Source organism: Chroicocephalus ridibundus, chromosome Z (genome assembly GCF_963924245.1).
Source record: "Chroicocephalus ridibundus chromosome Z, bChrRid1.1, whole genome shotgun sequence".
NCBI classification, from domain to species: Eukaryota; Metazoa; Chordata; class Aves; order Charadriiformes; family Laridae; genus Chroicocephalus; species Chroicocephalus ridibundus.
The window spans coordinates 11,812,775-11,837,024 of NC_086316.1; the positions used below are offsets into that span (position 1 = coordinate 11,812,775).

The 24,250-nt window shown below is 43.4% G+C and overlaps 1 protein-coding gene across 1 annotated transcript in view; it reads left to right on the forward strand.

The window, feature by feature from the left end:
* The first annotated feature begins 323 nt into the window (after nucleotides 1-323).
* MUSK (muscle associated receptor tyrosine kinase) overlaps nucleotides 324-24,250 on the forward strand; it is a 56,033-nt gene continuing 32,106 nt past the window's right edge. The window contains exons 1-5 of the mRNA XM_063321102.1: nucleotides 324-420; nucleotides 4,602-4,728; nucleotides 7,985-8,136; nucleotides 9,542-9,669; nucleotides 10,201-10,342. Coding sequence (XP_063177172.1) covers nucleotides 324-420; nucleotides 4,602-4,728; nucleotides 7,985-8,136; nucleotides 9,542-9,669; nucleotides 10,201-10,342 — 646 coding nt within the window. The remainder of the gene's footprint in view (nucleotides 421-4,601; nucleotides 4,729-7,984; nucleotides 8,137-9,541; nucleotides 9,670-10,200; nucleotides 10,343-24,250) is intronic.

Genomic DNA, 24,250 nt, shown 5'->3' on the forward strand with positions numbered 1-24,250 from the left:
AAAAAAGGCCTGATGACTTTGCAGCGCTGGTGTATGGTACTGTCCTGGAAATGCATTTGCCCATTGTAGTCCTCTCTGTTTGCTTAGAAGGAATTCAGAAGGGATTTGCTTTCTCTTGTTTCACGAGCCCCACGCTTTCACACTGACCGAAGTGGATACGCACCAGCTGGCCACGTCCATCACTGCTGCCGGGTGGGAGAATTCCTGATTATACTTAGATCCTGCAGACCCCGCTCTGTCATTAGCGGAGAAGCTCTGCTCGTGCACCGCCGTTCGAGATGCAGCCGGCCGGGAGCTCTGCACGCCTCGCCTGAAGGAGCCAGATGCCTTCTGGATCAAAAATGAATGACCTGCTGAAGGTGCCCCTGGTGCACGTCCTCACCCTGGCAGCCCTCAGCTTGGCCGAGACAGTCCAGAAAGGTTTGCTTGGAGGGGCTTTTGCCCTATTCTGCTTCTGCTACTTGCTGACGGAGGTTTTGCAAAGGGGAAGGCGTCTCTGGCAACGGTGGGGTGGGTGGTGCGGTAGCGTTCCCGGAAAGGACAAAAATGCGCTGCTTTCAGTGGTCGCTTCCCTGCTTTTAGAATGATAGCAGTGAAAATAATCTCATATTTGTGTCTGGGATTGAAAGTTCTTTGTCTAGGAAGAGCACGTAGTCCTGTTGTAATGAGACCTTTGGATTCAGCCTGGGTGGGATGGACATTTCTCATGTCAAAGGCATATTACAGGTTTTAATGGCTGGTAGCACCCATTACTGCAGAGCCGAAGATTTGTGGTGTTCTGCATGCCTATGTATCTTTTTAAATATATAAAGTTCAAAGAAGTAGTAAATAGCTATAATGTCTTTACAGTGTGTACGTACATAACTACAAATATGAATGGTTTGCATATAACATAAAAGTTATTATACATTCTTCCTCTCTTGTGTGCACGCACGCACATGGACACACGCATACATACTTTTAGCCAACACAAGAACTGGAAAAAAATCTGTTTAGAAATGTCTTTGAGGTACAAAGTGGAAAAGTGGTCTTCTAGATGTACCGTCTGGTAATCCTGTGGATAGAAGATTTTGCTGCATGGTGATTGTCAGGAGCCATTCAAAGCACACCAGGAACTTTTCAGCTTCAGGAAAATAAAAAAAACCTCAAGGAAGATGCCAGTATTCACCTGTTAGGCCAACATTGCTTCTTTTGCAGGGCTGTGCTCTTACAATTGTTAGTCAAGTTGGCCTCAAAATGGAAAGAAAAAAAAGGTCTTTTCTTTATAAAAAACTTTTAAAATAATTTTTTTTTCCTAAGGCTCTAAAGTAAGTTGCTGAACCCCGGTCTTTTTGAAAGCTGTGGTAAAATGGGCTTGGAAAGACAACAAAAACAAAGAGGAAGGGGATTGATTTTTTTTCCTGGTGGCACAGTGCAATGAAGAGATAAGCATCCCTTCCTAAAATGTCACGGGTGACTGAATTTCCCTTTTCCCTGAGAGAGGCTGAAATGCAACTACAGCCCAGCAGTGCCCTGTAGAGATTTTGCGGCATTAGCTGGAAAAACGATGGAGCAGTTTTTGACCAGAGGACCTGCGGTATCTCCAGGTGTCTGCAATGCTGCAGGGGAGATGGGCTGTGTTTTCCGCTTTGTTTTGTTTGCCTGGCTTGTCTTGTTTCTAAACTGTGAATCCAAAACCAAAGCCAAGCAATTTGGGAGCTTCTGATGGTCTGGGGATAGAAGGGGATTTGGCTTTCTCATGGGCCCCGTGACCAGCACTGGGTCATTTTGCTATCTCGGGAAACTACAGCTGACACCCAGAAAAATGGCACCTGTGTGGCTTTACAGATATGTAAGTTAATTGATTTTCAGTGTTATTTAAAGCCACAGGGTTACCTAAAAAATGTCAGGGAGCCCCAGTGGATGCGCACAGAAAAGTCTGTGGCCATTTCTATATGCTAATGGATATGTCGATACGTTGTCTGGATTTTATTTTGCCACGTTAAAACCTGGTAATGAAGGCATCTCAAGTTTTGATCTCTTTCCTGAGAAAACGCAGGCAGCTGAGGTTTTTGGATGGCTTTTAGAAGCAGGCACCATCTCAGCCATTTTAGGGCTCTCTCACCACCTCACGACAAAATGGCGGTGCCCTTGCTGTTCCCCGCTGACATACGGCACAGCCTGCGGCCTTGTGCCCTCAGCCCCCTCACCCTGCCACAGGACCACGGCCTTCACCTCCCCACTGGCCGAGCACTCGGTGCTAGTATCAGAAAGGTAAAAAAACAGCATACAAGGAAATGGCACATTGCTGCTGCTGTCACGGTTGCTCTTTGAGGATGCTTTGGGGAGGCAGCTGTGAAAAACAAAAGTTCCCTTTCTGCTTTTACTACACGTAAAGTGCTGTTGGTTTGGACAGTATTTTCAATGAGTATGGGGCTTGATTCTGCCCTAAGAGCTATGTGCTGACTTGCAGGAGATGCCAGATCGGACCCCCTGTAGGCAATATTCCTAAGAATAATTCTGTCATACATTGAAGTAAAGAGATACCCTGAAAGTACTTAACTCTTGCTAGTGAATTTATTTAATACATAAAACTGACAGCCCTTATTTGCCGAAAGAATAAAATACTGTCGTTACGCATACTGGCTCTTGGTACAAATCTAACTTATTCTTTGTGAGAATGGCCGTGCTTTTCGTGACAACACGGTTATAAAACTGATTGCTTTGTTGTTTACTGTAAAAATTCACATTTCTCAGGGTGAAAAAAAGCATCCTTCCAGACATCAAGGCATGCGGACAACAGCAATAAAAACATACTACATAAAATTAGACTGTAAAACTCCATTTCAGCCAGGCTTAATGCCATCAAAACCCAATAAACTCTGTCACGAAATAGCAACGTCCCCTTTGAAGTAGACAGGATAGCCATCAGTGGAGGTTATTCTCCTCAGACAACCTTCAGTAGCAGGGAATCTAGACTTTATGAAAATCTTCCATTCAGTTTCACTGGCATGGGATTCATCTCCAGTGCAATATGGATGATTACGTCTATCTAGTGTGACCCAAAGTGACCCAATATATTGAAGCTTGATACAATTTGAAGCAGTGATCTTAAACAATGAATCTGACACAGGTATGTTTTGACTAATGTTTAGTTAATATAATCTTTAGTGCTACCTTAGTGGTAGTTTTAAGATCTTTTTATATAAGTATAGTCATTACCAATTATGCAATCTGAAGTCACACAATCTAGAAATATTATTGAGGCAGCTTCGTTCTAATGACATCTCAAAAGCATTAGGACATTTACATAAACCTGATAGTGGAAGCTGATCCTTTCATCCTCTAGACTCATTCCAGCTGAACTCCAATGACATTCTAAATTTTACTCTCTTGTAAGTTGAAAAAACATTAAGGTAAATGCTTTCTATTATTCTCAGTCACTTAAATTGGAGTGTCTTGTATTTTCCTCTTTTTTTCTAGGAGGGAAGGGTAAAATTGATGTAGTTTATTATCAGTACTTTAGTACTGATGAGGGCCAGCAGATACAGTGCAGGCAGGATTTTCCTGTGAAAAGACACACAGCGTGCCAGATACTGCTACAGTCAGGGAGGAACAGGAAGGTTCCTGCATCCGCTGTACATTTTCAAGGTGGTGTTTCAGGAACATGGTATGAAACTAGTTCATCTCAGCACAGCTGTCAATGATATCTAGTCCAACAAATATCACATGTGTCTCTCACAGCCATAGATTAAAAGTCATTCAAGCGTCTTTGGAGGCAATGGCTGCAATGCATACCATGTGCAGGGAAAGCAATTCACTAGACATATCCTTTGATCCCTTCCAGCCATGCTTCAAGTCTTTTACCAGGGAGATGGAAAATGTTTCTAAACATACATTCAAATAATGTATGATGACAGGTCTGTGATAATAAGCATTAGACAGAGCTATTAGACTTCTGACCCTCATGCTACCTGGTTAGAAAAGGTGAGAAAAAGAGAATGTGTGCTAGTCATGCCACAAATCTGGAAGACCTGAAGGGCCTTTACGAGCCTGGCTTTGAAAAATATAATGCTATATAAAAGCTTTCTTTAACAAAAGATAAATAGTTGAGCAGAACAAATCCCATACTAATGACAAAGAAGCCCAAATCTCATACATTATGCATTAATAAGAAAGCACTGTGCCCACTCCAGGGGCGGGTCAGCTTGCCTTCAATTTGCATGCTGTTCCTTGCACTTCCAGCCCATGCAATACCACCCCCATAGCAGGCTGACAGCCTCACCTCTGTCCTCACAGTATGTGAGGGTTAGAAACAAGGGACGCATTGGACTTGCTGGAGCTGCCCCATGCTTGGGTCGCTCTGTTTTGCACACTATAGAGAGAGCACAAGGGAAAATGCAAACCCTGCATCAAACAGCAGAAGGCTGCAGCTGCAAACGCGGAGGGGCCTGTGTTACAGTGAACATGTGGAGGGTGTGCCAAGCACCTCTGTGCTGGGGAAAAAGCCATGAAATGACCCTGCAGGGACACAGCTGCCTCTGCCAAAGGGGTCTGGTAGGCTCTGTGCCTCTCTCTGGGAGGCTCTGGGAGGTTTTCTCATTTTCTCTTCCTTTGTGCAGCGCCCTTGATCAGCACTCCTCTGGAAACTGTGGATGCGCTAGTAGAGGACGTTGCCAAGTTTGTCTGCGTAGTGGAGTCGTACCCTGAGCCGGAGATTACGTGGACACGCAACAGCATTCCCATCAGGTAGGGAGCAGACCTCAGCCCTCTCCAGCATCTCCTGCCAAAAATGTTAGTGCTTCCCTTCATGATAAAGGAGATATCTGGAAACATCAAAATGGGTCTGTGGCAGGGAAGAGGGTGAGTCGCTGTAATTACGTAGGAATCTGTGTTCCTTAGGATTGATGGCAGCACCTGGGGGGTGCTCTTTCGGCTTCACACACTTGAGCTTGGAGATGGTTGATTTCTGGTGCAAGCAATGCAAGAACTTTGCTCTCCAGCTTCAAACAATGCAATTCGCTCTATTCCTCAGTCTACACATATAGGATCCTGTATAATATTTAAAAGGAACATTGCCAGAGTTGTTGCCCGAGTGTCTGCAATATACTTGGAAACTTTGCGTGGAAGGGGTCATATCATGCCATTCTTGTTTGTTTCTAGTTCAGGATCTGGCCATAGGAAACTGGCTTCTTGTTGTCATGCACTGTCAGACATTAATCACCAGGTGTCAAGGTGCCACTGAAGAAGGCAGCCTTGGAAATATGTTATGGAAGTTGCTACTGTTGCTTTAGCTCTGTTGGTGTAGAAAGGCTCTTGCAAAGTAAGCTGTACCTGATCTTCCAACTCTGAAATCACATTATGTCCGTCACATGGCTTCACATCTCTTTCTTATTCTAGATCACTGTTAGTGACTCCCTCTGTAAGGGAAAATTACAAAACAGTGTCTGTGTAATACAGTTAAGGCCCATTCTCCACAGGAGATGTCAATGTTAGGCAGATGTTCACCTGAAGCACTGTTCCTGCTGTTGGGGATAAGCGTCTGAAGAACCCTTGAATCATTGGCTCAAGGGACTCCAAATAAGCAGCAGAAGAAGGGCTTACTGCTAGGAAGACCATTTTAGAATAAGAGAAAAGCAGAATGCTACACATACCAATGCTGGCTTTCAGAAATCTTTTTTTCATTGCCTGCAACAGAATCTCAGCAAAACCCCCAAGGTCCTAGCCCTCTGACCCTGGTCTTGTTGCAGGATGGAGGTCTGAATTTCCATGGACGTTATTTCCAAATCAGGTCACCTTTCTTCTAATTCCTTCCCCATCAGCGACATCATGCCTGAAAATCAAAGGTGGGAGAGGAAGCCATTCGTGCAGGACCATGAAGATTAAATGCCTTTCTCTCCCCATGGTCTTTAAAATTTCACTCTGTGTTCTAAGATTGTATGAGAACCAGATCCTTTCTCACCCCAGTTCCCACTTCCAGAAGCCCAACACACCTTTCTAAAAGCCATCCCCACTCTCTCTGAGACATTGTGCCTTTTTCACAACGTTGACCAAAAAGGAAAATACTGATCAAAAAAACTCTGCTGGTGAGGCTGGAGAGCTCAGGTGCTTCGTTCCGTAACTGGGGCTTCTGAGGCAATATTAATAGCAGCAACTATTTCACTTTCACAAAGCTTGTTGACATTCATAGTCAGTGCTGCTGGATACAAAAGCTCAGACCAAAGACGGGGAAATAGATAAGCTGAAAATATTTCTGTTACTTTCCACAATGGAAAAGGATCAGATCAGTGGACTTTTATTTTCTGAAAAAAACATACAAATGTATTTATGTGCCTCTGTGTGTGTATGTATCAAACTTCAAAGGGGCTAGTTATTGCAAGCAATAAATATAAATTATTTTATTTACAAAATTTTCTTCCCTTGCCAAGGTCCCAGCATCCTGAACAGACAGCTAAGCTAACCTTCAAAACAAAACAGTATGTAAACATTCAACTTCAATAGGAATAGTGCCAGGATAGAGGCTCTTGTCAGCACTAGTCTTCTGGAAGTGCCTTTCCTTTTGGTGTCAAAACTCATGCAAGCAGCCTGGCCGGTTCCCTGGGACGAGTGAAATGGTTACCTGCCCCATCTCCCAGGATAGGGCTGCCTGGGGTGAGCCTTCCTCAGGGAAAGAAGGGAATGAAGCCTGCCTGTCTTTTGCACAACAGATGAGTTCATTGTACTCTTTCTTCCCAGATTGAAAAAGAGGAAGGAGATACAAAACTGGAAATCAAAAGGCTGTTGAAAGGAAATACCTGCCTGTAACACCATATATGACACACTCAGATTACTCAGTGACTGCTGTACGATTTGTAACAGTAAAAGAAAAACCAGGACATACTTAGGCATCAGGTATTTGTAATAACTTGGGAGACAATCCTCAGGTCAGATCCCTTTTGCTACTGTTTGTCAGAATCAAAGGACAATTCCATTAAAGTGATTCCAAAAAGCATCAACGAAGGTTTGAAAATCAAACATGGAGGAACTTACAAAATGTTATGCAAATCTTGTTCCACTGAAGTTTTACTATACTTTACTATACTATACTGATCAGGGATCAGGCCTCCGTTTTCTCACCACCTTTCTCTCTGTCCCTCCCTTGCTCTTGCAGACGAACACACACACACATATGCACACCCCATGCTCACATATAGAATTAGTCTTTGCTCTGCAGACTTTGTTACAATATCCCATGCCTTTATTGCTCCAACTTTAGGGCTTTTCTTGACTTCTCTAAAGTCTCCAGGTTTGAGCCTGCTGTCATTAAACTATAGCTATCCTTGCATCCTTTAATCTTTATATGGCTTCTTTGCTTCAGCATGTGTTTTTGCTTGTTGGGCTGTTCCACCCCCCACCCCAAAAGTAACACTTCTGTAGTTCCAAAAAATAGACAAAATCACTCCTGATTCAGACACAGTCACACAGACACAAAATCACTCACACAGACACAAAAATGCTTGTTCTTTGGTTTGAGTATTTTTCACAACAGTAAAAATCTTTCCATATCATTATCTGTTTAGTAAAAAAACATTATTTTTTTTCAAACGGAAGAAGTTTTCTTTAAAAAACTTCAGCCAGTTCCAGTTCCTGTATAGGTAGTCCTTCCCTTGCACTGAGTGATTATACCTAAAACAGGACCCAGCTGGATAAGATTATTTGTGCTCATGCCTGTCCTTGGCCAGACAGAAACCCGTAATACCTACTTGCTTTACCAATACCTGACTGAAGGAAGAATTGCCACCATACTGGTGTCAGTCAGAAAATGCACGGTCTAGTGAGGACCAAGCCGAATCTTAGGGCCCAACTCAACATTTTAAGTGCCCTCCCTTCTCTTTGCACGTTGAAAATAGAAAGTAAAACATATTGCCATTCATAGTGCTGTCAGTGCTCTGCAGATATAAATGCAGTTCCCCTCTCGATCCCCAGCTGTGCCCCCACCCCTGACAACCTGTACTGTGCCCTGCAGGCTGTTCGACACCCGGTACAGCATACAGAGGAATGGGCAGCTCCTGACCATTTTGAGTGTGGAGGACAGTGATGATGGGGTGTACTGCTGCACGGCGGATAACGGTGTCGGAGCGGCTGCGCAGAGCTGTGGGGCTCTCCAAGTGAAAATGCGTAAGTGGGAATGTAATTTCTCCCTGTGAATGTGTAGTTGAGAGCCTGAGCAGACCCCTGGGTATGGCTTCTGGGGGTCTGTGTTCAGGGCAGACCCCAGTTCCTGTGGTGCTGCGTGCAGTCCCTTGAGCCAGACACATGGCATATTGGGTCATATCTTAACTAAAAGCCGTTGCGATTATTCACTTTGAGTAACATACACTTGTGCTAGGAGGAACTGTTTTCATAGCAGAGAATAAAAAATGATGCTTTGAAGAGCGTCCTTTGTACAAAACTTCATTAAAAGCAGCACAATTTGATAGATTAAACCTCTGTATGAATACTGCATAAATCCCTTATGAATTTTAAACACAAGATTTCACTAATCAGATTTATGCCTGAGGATGACAAAAGCAAGTAAATGCTGTTCAGATGTTTTTGATAGTAATCTCGAAAAGCTTGGAACACCACAGTGTAAATCTCATCATCCCATGTGGAAGGCAGGGGACTGGTTCTTGCAAAGGGCTATATATGTGCTGAGCTCAGTAAAGCTGAACTCACATGGCCGCAGTTATTTACACAAATACTTAAAAGGGCAGCTGCAATATATCCTGGTTAATGCATCTGTTTGTAGGAAAGGATTTGTTTGTGTTAATGAGCATGACCCTCCAGGTCTGGTAATTCTGGGACTCTCCAGCACCCCATTTGCCTGCAGGCGGGGGCCAGAAGGGGATGCTCTCTGAAGGTTGTTTTTCTGCTGGTTCAGTATTATGCAAAGGAAGCAAAACTTCAGATCTCCCAAAACACTGAGATGAAGATCTTTTTTACTCACAGCTCAGAGTAAGCTAAGCCATGGGTTTTTTTTGAGTAAAATGAATTAAAATTTGTCCCATGTTAACTATAAGGGAGTTTCACTGTTTTTTTCTTTAAGGATCCTTTCCTCTTTTTACTAACACAGTTACAAATCCTTCAATTAGGGACATTATCTGAGTTTACATGCCCTTCTTGTTGAGCTAGAGACAAGCCTGGGTTAAAACTATTTCAAAACCGAACCACTCCAGATCGAGCTTTCACACAAGAAACTGTTTATTCAGTCAAGAATGTCAAAACCTTGAAAGCAAACGTTCCTCAGTACTCTTATCCGGATTTGGATTTTACCCCAGGCCCTAATTCAAGTGACCACTCCTGATAATAAATAGCCATGCAAGTTAGCTTCTTTTGTGTTCATATACTGAAAACTCTGAATGCAAGAAAATATACAAGAAAGTTTTTCCTTTCCAAGGCAGCTCATGACATACTGAAACCACTCTATCTTTCAGCAATGTACAGAAGAAGTAGCAGAGGTTTTGTTGTTGTTTATGAACTTGTCCTGTTCTAGTACACTTAGCCTCAGTTCAACTTTAATTTTTGACTCTTAAAATTTTAGGACCCAAAATAACCCGACCGCCTATAAATGTGGAAATAATAGAAGGATTAAAGGCTGTTCTTCCATGCACTACAATGGGGAATCCAAAACCTTCTGTTTCGTGGATCAAAGGAGAAACAGTTGTAAAGGTGAGTAGAGAATGAAATTTAAGTAACGCTAACTATTCAGTAAGGGTACTGTGTTAAAATATTAGCATCAATTACAGGATTTTTAAATTCCAGTTGCTAGGAAGCAAGCATTTGGAAAATCCAGGGCTCATCTCATAAATGTCTACATCTGCAATAATTCTGCCTATAAACCAAACATTCTCTGTGTATCTATATTTTATATTGTATATACTTATTACTACTAAGCATGGCCAGATGCTGCTGAATGCACTGTGAGTGTTCTCATAAATAAGAGCTTCTGATTTATCTTAGCCACTCAACTAAGATTCAGGGTTCTTTTGCAGCTATAATTCACTGATCTCCAAAAACAGGGATGTGTGAGTGTGTCATGACAATGCTGAGTCAGGAGAGCTGCTCCCAAATCCTTCAGCTGTAGAACACCAAAAATAATTTTCATGCGTGTAAGCTCAATGTTTGCAAGTGGATATTTGGTGCTGTGTGTGTGCAGCTTGCATGTAGAGCCCTCACTTCAACCCCTCCTTCCTCTGGCAGGAGAACGCTCGCATTGCTGTCCTTGATTCGGGGAATTTAAGGATCCACAATGTTCAGAGAGAAGATGCAGGACAATATCGATGCATAGCCAAGAACAGCCTGGGCACAGCCTATTCGAAACCAGCAACAGTGGTAGTAGAAGGTGAGTAACCCTTGCACTGGGCTCCAGCTCCACGTGCCAGCTCCTTGTTAACTGGAATTACCTGGTTAACTTGAATTAACCTGAAGTATCCTATTAATGTTGATAAAAACATCCTAGGGGTGACCCAAAAGGCAGAAGAAGGGAAAGGAAAGCACAGTGAGAAACTGAGAAAGTTTGTCCACACCTGCTCCCATTGCTGTCTGATGGTGAAAGGGATGATCTGTGGAGGGTCCTTGTTCGTGGCTGCTGTGATGCTGCTGCGATATTTATCTGAGGAAGGAATCCCAAATATGTTTTTCCTTCTGACTGATGGTTTCCAAGATGCCAGCTTGAGTCTTGTTTAAAAAGTCCACCAGACCTGTGGGTTATACGCTATGGCTTATGGCGATGGACAAGTAGAAACCTGATGGCTCTGGAAACTCGCTGCAAAGAGCCTGGTCAGGGAGAGCTGCAGCTGCAAATAGTGAAGTATTTTGCAGCATTATGTCTAGGTCCTTCTCCCTTTCCTCTGCTTTTCCATCTGAATTGGTTGATTCTTCAGGTAAACAGAGCTTTTCTCTTTGAGGACTTGAACATTTTCTGCCTGCTAAACCAAACACCGGATTGATTTTTTGGTTTCTGGTCTTTATGTGCTCAGTGTCTGTCTCTTATTTACAGAAGGTGTTTGCTTTGTGGTATAAATCATCACCAGTTTCAGAGTACAGAAACCAGTGGACTGCAGGGGAACCCAAATGTAGGCAATGAAGCACTCAATGTTCCTGAACCCTATAAGACAATTCAAGTTAAGCAAGGTTTTATGGAGTGGGAGGTGGGATGACTGACTCAGTAGATGAACTAATTTTTATATTTTATTCGGAATGACTGTGCTGTAGAAAGTGGAGATGGGTCTCCACTTGCCTAGTAAGCTTCAAAAGATTGTTGTAGGTTACATTTGGCCTGGGACTATCAGAGGTAATTTAGGGTGCAATCGCATTTCTAAAATGACCATTGACTTTTTTGTGGGAACAGAATCAGGTGTATTAGATCCAACTACAAATTACTGTAGATCTGTTGTTTCCCCAAGAAAATGTATTAATTTTTCTTTTTTTTTAAATATTTACACTTACACACTTCAAATATTTTAGAGATTCCTTAAATATCTTTAAAACAGGGAGGAAGCTATTCCTAATCTAGATTGAGAACTGTATTTCTCCTGAGCTAAAAGCGATGAGGCAATCTGGACTCTTGGATCTGTCTGTAAACAGCTTGGGTCCTGGGTTTTGGTTTGGCCACATCACTAAGACAGTGTCCAAAGGCTTGTCAAGAATTAACTTGGAATGGCAAACACTCAGTGCCATGCATACAACCCCCCCCGGCACTCCATGCTGAAGGGCCTCAGGCACTGGGATTTTATTGCTACAGATCCACCAGAGCTAGTTAGGGAATCTAAACGTGGGCTGGGACTGCACCAAAATCCGGGCTTCTAAGGTTGATATCTTGTTTTGTCCCTGTCTCTGGAATTATACAGCCACCTTGTAATTCAAGGAATAGCAAAATAATCCACAATAATCTCCACTCGCAGAGGAGAGCCTGTGTATGCTCTTTTTAAAATGAGGAAGATATTAGTTCTTAATTAATCAATGGGAGCTCAGTGCTCCCACACAAACTATCCCCTCATGTTCCATTCATGTGTTGGGTGAACAAAGCAATGCTGTTCTCCAGGCTGGCTTTGTTTTTTCTGGTAGGGCACACATATAATATACCTTGTTTCAGGCTGCCACCTAAACTAGACTGATACATATGTGTTTTACTTTTTTGGCTTCCAAAATACAAAGGTAATAATCCTGACTGCAGTTTACTGTGTATAAAGATCCCTTCCCCTCCCAGTACTTTAAATTAATTCTCATGGATATTTATCATACATACATATGCACATACCTGTCTATGCACGCAGGTATGCACACACACATGAAGACCCCTCATGCACCTCTTTTAACATTGTTTTCAGTGTGCCTCTCCTCCTATCTCTCCTACCCCCTTAGTATCAGCATTTTAAAATAACTCCAAGTAAATAATAATCTAAAATTACTCGATGCAGGAAAACGACACTTCAGTCAGTCTTATTTGAGCATTTGCTATGTTCAGAAAACTTATGAAAATGTGTTGTTTGTTGTTTCTCTGTAGTTGTTTCTCTGTAATAACACTACAAATTTTTTCCTTAAATCTTGGTGCTACCATTCACTGGAGTTACCATCCTGCATAGTGTAGCTTAATATTAAAATAAAATGACTAAGCATGGATGGTTAACTATGAATACTTAATCCTGAGGCAAATGCCCATTCAAAGACCAGTGCAAATATTTATGCCTAGCTAAATCTAGATCAGGCAGGTCCTGATTTCTGAAAGAGGTTTCTAATTTTCCGTTGGGAGCTTCTATTTTAACAAGTTCAGCATTAGTCCTGCAATTAGTTTCAGGCATTGTTCAAAGAGTCGTCTAACTTCTTGAAAGTTAGGACCTGCCTCCTGCTTGCAGTCAGGCTCCTTAACACATCTCAGGTCAGGCAAATGCTTAAATGACTTGCTGAAGCCAGGCCCAGAAAATACAGCAAGCCTTAAATATGCAAAATTATCTATGCTGGATCCAATCATTCAAACGGATGATAATCTTAGCCCAAGCATTTACACCACTGAGGTGCTTTACAGTCCTACTTCTTGTCTGGTTTCAGTGGCCCAGGGTAAAACTGTCTGAAAAATGCTGCTATTTTGATTTTCCAAATATATTTTCTCCATTTCTTGTCGGCTTTTATCACCATTTATAACAGTTACTTCTATTTATTACTTTTAAAGCACAGCTTTAATATTTTTAAAGCAAAGCTGAAATCATTTGTGCAGTGATTTTAGGTGATTATTCAGGTGCAGTTCTTGTCAGGAAAAAGAAAGCAGTGGAGGTCTTTCTTAGCAGAACTGATTTTTCAGTTGTTCCGGATTTTTGTCAGTGAATGGAAGGAAGCAGGTAAGCATCCTCTGGGTGCTTCCCTCTGCATGGACTGGTCCCAAGTCAGCACAGCCTGCTTCCTCTCCCAGAGCACATTTCAGGCACCAGAGCTCAGGTGATGAACTAGTGAACTCAAATCAGTTAATGAGACAGAACTGGGTCAGGATTTTAATGAAAAGCATTGGGAAAAGCCTGTCTTTTTGGACTGTGTTTTTCTCCAAGTTTGGGGCAAACCCACATGAATTTGGAGGTGTTGATGGTGAAACAGATTATCTCCTTAAAAGGCATAATCCATTAGGGGTGGAAACATGATCACAACTGACCTCACTGCTGGATCTGTGGGAAGAGCCAAGATCTTCATCAGGAAGATCCAATAAGAAGTGACTACTGCAAAACAGCAGTAAAACAATACGTTTTGTGATGACTTACAGGCTTCATCGTCTGACCTGGGCTCTGTGTTCTGTCAGAGTTTTTTGATCTGTTTTGGAGAATGTTTCCTTCTATCTTTGGGGAAGGAATGTGCCACTTTATGAACTGGTGGTATGGGCTCCTGTCCTATATGTTCTTCATTCTTCAAAACAAAAAAGTCAAAAAAGAAATAGAAAAGTTGGCCGTGAATTGCTTACAGTTTAGAAGTAACATAACATGAGGCATAAAGCAATAAACCATGTTTCTTTATCAGCCTAATTTTTATCTTCAGCTATGGAAAGAGCATTTTCTGGAAATGAATGGGGTTATTGCCATTAAGATGTAGGAAGGGTTGTGGTGGATTAGGTACTAAAACAACTGAAGGTAGAATGTTTTCCTGAGAGGTGTTGTTCCATTCCAACAGAAGCACATTCTGTTGTAGCTCCTTCTGCTGTAGAAAGACAGTCTGAATTGTCTAGTGTGCTTTTTAGCGTTGCCTACTGGGACCTCTTTTGCAGAAATCCTGAAAAAATAATTTTTCTTCCCCTGAGTAGGAAGAGCAATCTTCCTGTTGCGCCTTTATAGGTGTTGCATCCAGCCAGTGAAACCTCCAACATTCCTAGTTTGCCCAGTGATGCATTTTTAATGTTGAACAAGAAAGAAAAAGGCCTGAAATATATGGACTGTAACATGAAAGGAAAGAGTATGCAGACAGTCCTGCTGGTTGTGTGCTGAGTTAGATGCACCTCCATCTTGTGATTTACATGAAGTTAAGCTCGATCTCCAGCCTGTGGCACCAGAGAGTTGTAGAATTCAGGAGTTTGGGAGTATACTGTGTGATAAGGTTTAGTTTTGAAGTCATCACTGTACAAAGGCATGTCTAGAGATTAGCAATCATACATCTGTCAGGAAACAAACAAACAAACAAATTAGCTAGGACAAGTGGTGGAAGATCCAGTGTGCTCATCAAGAAACTAACTGGGTTCTCCATGGATTTAATAACATTTTTGGATCAAATCTTCTCTGCAGTTTCCAGTTGGCTGAACAGGGCACTCAGTTGAGGGCTACTGATCCTTTCTTCACCCAGGCAGTTTCATTCATCCCTCTGTCCAAGTGTTGCTGCTCCGCTTCCTCCTGTGCTACTATGTGACAGTACACGAAGCAAACAAATCAAAACAAGGGTAGAAGCAGTGTCCCCGTGCTCCCCTGTCTTAGACCTTGTTTGTTTTTGCGTTCCAACCCTGGTAGATAGAAGTCTTTTCCTGCCCACAGTTTATTGCTTATTACTAGCTACTAAAATAATACCCTGCCACAGGCCACAAAAATGTTCCCCTATAAGCCACTTGTGAGAACCGCCTTAGCCTTAAAAATAGGAAGGTTTTCCTTGGAGAATCATTCCTTCAGAGGGAAGGATCTGCCAGTACATGGGTAGATTCGGTCTATATTTTTGATTTTGATTTTTTTTAATCATGTTGTCTAATTCTTGGAGACAGTGAGGGGTACCAGATTAGACAACGATAGAAAGCAGTGCCTTGGCTATTTGCTTAAGACCATGCCTATGAAGTGTAAAGCACTAGCTTCCTTCAGCTGTTTTGTGGACCTCCTATGTTGTCTTGGGACAAATCTGCATCACAGATAAATCAAAAGACAAGAAAGTCACACCATAATTCAGGTAACAAGAATGAAAGCATGTGTTTAGTCCAGCTAATCTATCAATTTGGATGGACAACGTTCCAGAGATGGGCCCTATTTCAAATGAAAACTGACTCCAGATGTGCCATCCAGAAAGTTTTCTACAGTTTCGTGTTAACACATCTGTACTTGGCATAGACAGCATAGGAAAGGGAGATACCGAGAGACCACCAAAGCAGCCAGTCAGCACTGTTACCCTGACTCTTGCCGCCTTGCCCATAGATCAGCTATCAACATGAAGTCTGAATTTTTATCTGTGCCACCTTCTGAGATAGGATGTTTTGTGTGAGATGGATTGCCAAACAGCAGACTGACAAGTTTACAGTTTTCCATTTAGGTGCTGGGTAAAATTTCCTCAGGGAAATTCTGATACCAACACTGAGGAAGAGTGCTTGGCCCTTCAATGACCAGAGGCAGAAACCCTGGGAAAGGATTGCCTTCCATGTCCACAGTGATGCTGCTGTATGTACCTGCAGGCAGTGTCCTATGGCAGTAAATGGTGAACACTGCAGTTAGCTGTTAAAAATTCCAAAAGGTTTGGGGGAAGGGAGCACTACAGGGAAAGAAAATAGTTCTGAGCTTGCCTGTAATTACACCAAAGTAATTGACTGGCCTCAGTGGGGTGGCATGGGTGTAACTGGAAGCCCAGAATATCTCATTAAATCTCCTCCTACCTACTGCATTCACTATAGTCATCCAGATGTTCTCAGATGCTGCAGATACGACCATAGCCCTAATTACAGGCTAACAGGGCAAGCCGCAGGAGAAAGAAAACAGCCCCAGACCTTCATCAGGTGAACAAACGTGAGCTATTCATTTTATTCCTGAGGCTGGGTCTCTGTGACTGAGGCACAAGGTGCATGCTACCTTCAATTAATTGTCATGGGGTGGCCTCCTGCACTGAGGAGCTGCAAAGCAGGCCTCCTGGGAGCCTGAGGTTTCTGACAAGGCATATACAAGCAATTCTTGTTTAATGGGCACTTGAGCCTGCTATTTCCGTTTGTAAAAAACTCTTTCCCTTAACAAAGAGTTTGGAAAGGCACTTAAAAATATATGAATTTATCACATCATTGCACGAACTGTGGTTTTAAGAAAAAAAATAGATATTGCGAACAAAATCCCTCTGGCTTGTAAATTGTGTTGGATAGCTAGGAAGCATGTGCTTCCTGAACAACAACAAAGAGAGCCAAGGATAGACAATATCCATGGCTATCAGATAAAGGGGACCAGAACAAACTGAGACAGCTATCCTGAAATGACTACATTTTCACATGAAGAAACCGAGATAGACCTGGGGCTGAAGGTAGAGAAAGGAGGGTTTTGAAGGCAACCTGGAAACTTTATAGACTCTGTTTAAAAGTCCAGTTTTGATAAGTTGTCTGTGGACCAATATAATTTTTTTTGAGGCTGATGCTTTTTGTCTTCCAAGGAAATCTTCCATCTTTCTCATTCAGGTAGCCTTGGTGGAGGTGAAAGCCCTGCTGTTGTTTTCCACTGTAACTGACTCTTCCCAGCTGTACAACTCTAGATTTTGCTTCTAGCACTAACGCCAGTTCTAGTGTCACACAATATTTCTAGACCGTGTGTGCCTATACTATGGAACAGAAAGTGCCTACTGTTGTGCTGCTCTGTGTAGGAATGGTCCCGTCACATCTCTGGAATTGAATGCAGCCCCCAGGCAGCCCCTCCCAAAAAGAGCCCCTGAAAGTAGGAGTTGAGAATAAGGCATGAAAATGTATCTCTATATTAGGAGGGACTAGCAGAGCTTTCAGTGTTGAAAAACAAGCACGCATAGTGGATAAGGTGAGCAGGGAACAGGCTACTTGCTATTTCCTCCAAACAAGTAACATCCTAGCAGCTACTGCAAGCAGGACTTCAAAATAGATGAAAGGAAGTACTTTTCACCTGGCATGTAGTTAAATTTATGGCACTGCTGTTACCCATTGGTGGAGACCAGATGTCAGGATGCTGCAGGGCTTATCTCAGTTTTGGGTAACCCAGTGCTTCCCATAATTGCCTGCTCTGTTCCTGAGAGTGGGAGAGAGAGAGACTCGTGTGTAGCTGTGGAGATTTCAGTATGCGCAGGCAGACTGATAGCCTTGGTAGTGGTCTTTGTGGGTCATGATCATGACTGGGATGAACAAAAGAGTTGCTTTTTGACTCAGGAGACTGGGAACTTCTTTTCCAGTTTCACATGCAGTAATGGGTGATGGCAGAGTTCAATGGCACACAGTCTACCTCTATAGTGTAGAAAAGCCAGAGCATGGGGAGGTTCAGAAGGGTCTTTCCTTCTAGTACTCCTAGTACTGACATGAAAAGAATTTCCTTATTAATTTCCTTGGGAAGTAATTTGAACACGTTATCCTCGCTTGTCCTTGAATCTGGTGTTTGCTCTGTATATAGAAATGAACACTTGTACAGAACAGGTTTTATATAGTTACACAGGATATAAGCTATCTATTTACATTTTACTCCTGGTTATTATAGCTTTGCATATTTGCAGGGTCTGCTTTTAGGATTCCAGAGACATCTACATACTATGCAAAGTCTTTCACAGCCAAGAAGTTCTTGTGCTGGCTGGTGCATTTATCATTATATGAGTCCTTCTGCTGATGCAAATTGTCCTACCGCCCATAAATCTTGGAGCTTACCCTAGAATAAGGGTACCTTGAAAAGCTATTGCCTTGCTAAGAAAAACTTGCTTTGATATTAGACACCAGAGCTTAGAATCTGAAGGCATATGCTTCAGGATGGGGATGTTGTGGTTTTCTCCACCTCCCTTCCACAGAGATACTGAATTGTCCCTGCCGTCCACCTCCCAGCCTCAGGCTCCAGGTTGAGTGTCTCTGTATCGCTGTGCTGTCTGGCCTGTGTTGCATGAGGTGTTAGAATTACTGCAAGCTCCAAACCTCCCAAATCATGTATCGGGAGCCAAAAAAGATCGGAGATTATGAGGTTTTGTACAAAACACTGGTATTTCAGATGCATTGGGGGGTGCTCCTCCCAGATTAGCATGATAACCAGGTGAGGGGCAGGCGGATGATGAAGTACTGCTTGCCTACAGTGCTTGTACAGCATGCTCGTCTGGGACCCACACCTAATAGTTCTGTTCCTTGAGTAATAATACAGTGATTGTGTGCATTTTCTACTGCATTTGTACATTTTTTTCTTTTGATAATCTGTATACACGTGGTTCTCTGGCAATAAGCATGTTTGGACAGGGATTAAATAAAAATAGTAAGCAATTTGACGGAGATAAGTGGAAGTGTCTCATATCAGCTTTGCCTGTGGCATTTTTCTCCTCTTTGTGCTTACTTGGTAGGCTTGCAAAAAGATAAATATTGCAGTTTTGATAAGAAATGCTTAGAGATCAAAGTGAAATTGACAGCTTGCAGTTATCTCGGGATTTAATTATTAACCCAGTAGTTTTGGAAGGGGGTGGGAGGGCGGCAGCACACCTTGAGCAGTGTCAAAGGTACGTGAGCCATTCTCATAAGGAGGTGTGTGGTGAGCCATGTGCACAGCCCATTGCTGCTGCTGCCAGAGGAGCTGCTGACCGTGCTTACTGAAGAATTTGTTAGTTCTCCAAGCTGGGATTTGGTCCCATCGTGTCAGCTGCGGAGACTGTGCCTTGCTTGTTCAGCCCTGGCTCTTGGCATGTGGTTAGCTGTTGCACACAGCTCAGCGTGGCTGTCTCTGTGACTGCTGATCCAGGAGCATGATGTGCGGCCTATTCTCAGCCCTGGTATTCCAAGAATTGTTGGGATTTTATACCGATTAATTTGAAATGTCAGAAAACGCAAACACTGCAAAATTCTATGTGTTTATAAATGTATTTGTTAGACCTCCCCTCATCTCTGACCATTAACTCTCCTTGACTGTCTGATTTAGACTTGTGAGGGAGAGTGAATGGATGTGAGATGAATGAATCTGAATGGGGATTTAGAGAACTGGACTTCTCATTGGCAAAAGACTGCAAATGCATTGGTGCAAGTTTATGGTTTTTCAGAGCATATAGGTGGCAAGCATAAATGATTTTTTATGGATTAGTAAGCAAAGTCCAAGCCCGGAGAACTCCTCTGTAGAGGAGTCATTTCAATCTGTCACGCTTCAGGTACAAAAGGGCAACGGAAACATCGGTAAACGCAAACAAAAAAATGCTTGCAGTTTAGCTCGTAAATGCTTAGACATGAATAGCAAGCAGCACAAAGGCTTTGCCGGGGTATTTATATCAGGAAAGTTTCTGAGGCGATGTATAGCGTAACAGTTCCCCCAGCAATGTAGACACATCGGTTCTCAACACAGCACCATCTGTACCAGAGGAAAATGCCCCTTACGCATAGGAGCTGCCTTTACCTACTGTGTTATACAGCTTAGCTGGAAAACATTGTCAGCATAGCACCTGGTCCTAATCACCCAAAAGGCCATTTTTCATTATAAAGGCAAAATAATCAGGGAAAGTGGAGCAGGTTGAGATACCAGATCTGGCAGTATGGACATGCCTGGTCTGGCTCACATGCTAGACCTGGCTCAGACTGTGGTGGGAAGGGAGTGTGCACCCATTGTCGCCAGGTGGTTTCTAACACAGGTTTAGCTCTCGGTGTCTTTATCTCAGTTTGGACTATCAGGTATCCTTTACAGTATGCCAGGACTAGCAACAAGCTCTTGGCTGTGAATATGTGCGGATTTTGACAGGCCAGGTTAATTCACTTACATTGGCAAATGTTGCTCATGTTCTCTGAAGTTGAGGTTCATCAAAGCCAGTGGAGGCTCTGGAAAAAAACCCCTCACCAAACCAGTGTTTGACTGGGCGTGGTGCATCAAAGCCAGCGTCAAGACTTGTGAAAGTCTGGCTGGAAGGGGCGTCCTCCTGCAGCGGGGCTGTGCATATGAGAGTTTCCCGTGAGCTCTGGGCATCACTTTGTTCTCTCCTGAAAGCAGCAGCATTGTCCCAGGCCACCCAGGCTGCTGCCTGAATGCAAGTTGCCCGATCCAGCCTGCTTTAACAAAAAACCAGGCCTGAGCCCGTCAGGGGGCGGGCATCTGCCAGGTCTGCAGGATTGGGCGCCAAACCCTGGAAATGAAACACAGCTCAGTCAAAGGAGACGGGAAAAAAAAGTCACCTGGAAAGAGTTAGCTGTTCAAACTAGGGGCTGCAGGGGGACCCTGCTTTAATCTTTTTATAGTATAAAAATTTCGTGACTGAATTAAAGCCCTACTGTTTGGACTGGATGATGTTACCTAATTCTCAGAAACGAGAGCAGCTGGCCACGATGCAGATACCTCCTAGCAAGCCCTACAGTGCACAGCACATCATTTAGCAGGGCTGTAAAAGAAAGGACATTTATTAGGGGGCTTGGGAGTGAAACTTAACATGCTGGCTTGGCTTTTAGCTGGCCAGATTTCATTTCCAGCTCCTCTGTTTTATTTTCCACTTAAATAAAGAAATAAATTAAGCACTTTTTGCCCGCCTTCCAAAACTGGTTTTTCGCATGCTTTTGGGTAAATCCCGTGCAGAGAGCCTGGGGGATCTTGACATGAATGTTGTTAACCTTGTGGTGATGTAGCTAGACAGCAAAGGTCCTCTCAAAATCCGCTCTTGGGAGGATGTGGAAAAGGAGGGCAGGTAATGGAGGTGTTAAAAATCACCTGATTGTTAGTAATTTTCACTCTGAGGCAAAACGAAAACAAAACCATGTCCTGAGTCAACCAAATAATGTGAATTTTGCAAACACTTATTGCCATTTCCTGTTCCTTCTTCTTCCTGACATTCAAGCCAACCTCCAGTTGCTTAGGTTGGCACCATCAGGGTTGACATTTCTTCAGACAGATTTCCTTGCTGATGTGATTGCCAAAATGGACCTTGAGCTCATCCCGGTGGTCTTGCCCTGGTTTGTACTGGTGGAAGGTGACACTGGCTGCTCTCACACAACCCGTCCTGGCTTTACCACAGCACCCAAGTCTGCTGGCCATGGCAGCGTGTCAATCATTCACCCATAGGTGATGGGGCTAAGAAACAGCTGATGCTAATTTTTTAATGCTGTTTCACAAAACGATGAAGAGCCCTTTCGAAAATGTGTCCTTGGGTGGGCCAGTCAGCAATGCTCCAAAAACCATTGGGACCTGAGGAGTCCAACCCTTATCCCAGGAAATTTCTCACTTAAAAATAAAATAATGTAAAACCCCCCAGGGTTATTCCGTTCACAGCGTCTAGAGCATGCAAATATAAGTACTTGAAATCTTAAAGTATTAAATCTGTAATTTAAATTTTGAAAGTCCTGGAAGTGGCGCTGGGGGCACTGGGGACCTTCCTTTCTTCCAAACTTTGGAAATCAGCTTATTTCCTTATAGGGACACTTTTATTTAGCCATCCCTCCCTGCGCTAGATAATATACCTGCAGTACTTTCCACAAGAAACATGTTCATGCTTAGCAGTGCTGGCAGGATATTTTACCCTTAGATTTGGTGTTCTAGGCTTGAATGGCCTGACCTTATGCCTTCCCTGTGCTGGTGGATGAGCGCTCACACCAGCAGCATTCTGGGCAGCTGAAGCAAAATGTTGTGATTAGTGCTGGTGGAGGGACCCCAGGGAGCGGGGTGCAGTTTTCTGGCTTCCCCGCAAGCACTGCCCGTGAGCCGGATGAGCCACCATACTCACTGTGGCTTTGCTCCCTGCCTGTGCAACTACCATCGTTTTCGAAGCATGCCTCTTTTTGTCCTTGCTGAAAGATCCTCTCAGATTTTGGGAGAGCAGCTGGTACAGAGGAGGGCATAAATGCCCGTGTCTGGCACCAGCTAATGGGGTGCTGTTAATTTGTCAGTTTGGTATTAATTAAGCTGGGCAGGATCTGAGCAGCAGAGTCATCGGGTGGGCAGGGTCCCAGCAGTACACTGAGAAACCAAGAGCAGCATGAGAAGAGTGCTAAGGGCTGCATTCTGGCTGTGGGAGCTAATGCGCTGGCTTCAGCGGGAGCCATGTGCACATAACTGCTGCCAGGGGACAGGCCAAAAAGTTTAGTATTTCTCCGAACGAAGTATAAAAGTAATTATGAGCTTGGCCCGGGGTGCTTGGGGCTGAATTCATAACCATCTGGTGTTAATGGCCTGGAGTGAAACTTCAGGCGAAGGTTTCATTTCACTTATTATTCGTCAGGAAAGTCCCTGGCCAGCGACTGCAGCTTTCCTCATTAGTGGTGGAGTTTTGTACCTGCTGCCTTGTTGAGGGGCAGAGTGGATGCAGCAGCCCCAGTGCTGCTCTGCTTTGACATTAAGCAAGGGGCACAGAACATTGACAGTGAGGAACTGCTCAGACACTGTAAAGGAATTAAGAAGCCGAATGTAATACGTATCTTTCCACTCTGACATTAAATTTAATCTTACTAAAAACCCATGCCCAGGAGCCTATTGTATGGCTGTGCTCCCACGACAAAAAAGTTTCTAGGCTGAAATGTTCTCCTAGCATTGCTTATCCATGAGCAAAAGCTGGTTTTAGGTTCTTTGTTAACACAAATCTCAGCCCATCCCAGGCCAAGACTGGGTGGAAGGACTGTGTGGAAAGCATATACTTTTTTTATTCCAACTGAAATTTTGCAGACAAAGCTTCCCGTCCCAAATGGTGGGGACAGATATTCAGTTTCTGAAGGGACCCTCGTTGGTCTCCTATTTGCTCGGCATTGGAGGTCTCCATCTGGGAGCAACCAGTGACCAGTGCCCAGAGGTGCATTGGGCAGAGACACAGAAGACTGTGACATAATAAGGTATGTTGGTAAGGGGAACCATACAGAGAGCAAAAGTGGCAAACAAGATATTAGGCTTGTCTGAGAACTCCAAGAGACACTTCCCTGCTTACTAAAATTTCTGATGGAGACTTTTAGTCATTGCTGTGCAGCCCAGAAGGTAGCGAGAGAGCATTACTCACTAACCATGAGAAACTGGAGTAAGAAATGTCACAGAGCTATTCAGCCTGCTTCTGCACAGACATTCAGGCATCTCCATTAAAAATTTTGGGTGAAAACTCAAATGTTCCGCATGGGAAATATCTCTCTTCTGTGCTTTCCTCTCTTTAGTCCAAGTACAGCAGCTGAAATACAGCTTGTGAAGGCCATCAGAGTTGTGTTCCTGGATTAAAATAAATTTTCAGCTAAAATAATTCAGTTCTTCTTTTCACCAAAAAAAAAAAAAATTTCTCGGGGCAGGGAGGTGCTTATCTTGCTTATCTTCACACTGCCCGGTAACCACATTGCCACAAAAGAAGCAAGAGCAGTAGAGATGAGAAGTCACTTTAAAAATCTAATTCCACACTGCACTCTCAGCTTCTCAAAGTCTTTGCCAGCCATTCCCCCACAACTTGATGTTAGACTCTCTCTCGTTAGGGCAGGCTGTCATGGCATGGAAAATGCTGGGGTTTGCCTCTCTCCATGGTAAGTCCTAATCACGGCGATCACACTGAGGAGCTTATCTGACCTTTAACCTTCATGGTATGTGACCATGCTGGTGGTCTCCCATGATGGTTTTGGACAAGTTTTGCATGATATCACCCTTGGCGGACAGCATGGTAGCTTGCTGCGTATTTGCTGTAAGCTGTCCAGTTTGCATGATACTGATGAGTTTGCGCTTGGTTTTTTGCATGTTACCTCCTTTGAGGCATCAAACTCAGACAATGTAGAAACTTTCCAGAGGTAAAATTTTGCTCTGTAAGGTGCAGAACATAACTGACCACTTTCTTTCTCCTCCTCATCCCTCTCCCAAGACTGTCAATCGCTGGCAATCCTGTGCTATGCTCCGCTTTGTTTGTGGGGCTGTGGCTTATTTCAAGACATGTTGGGGAGGAAGCA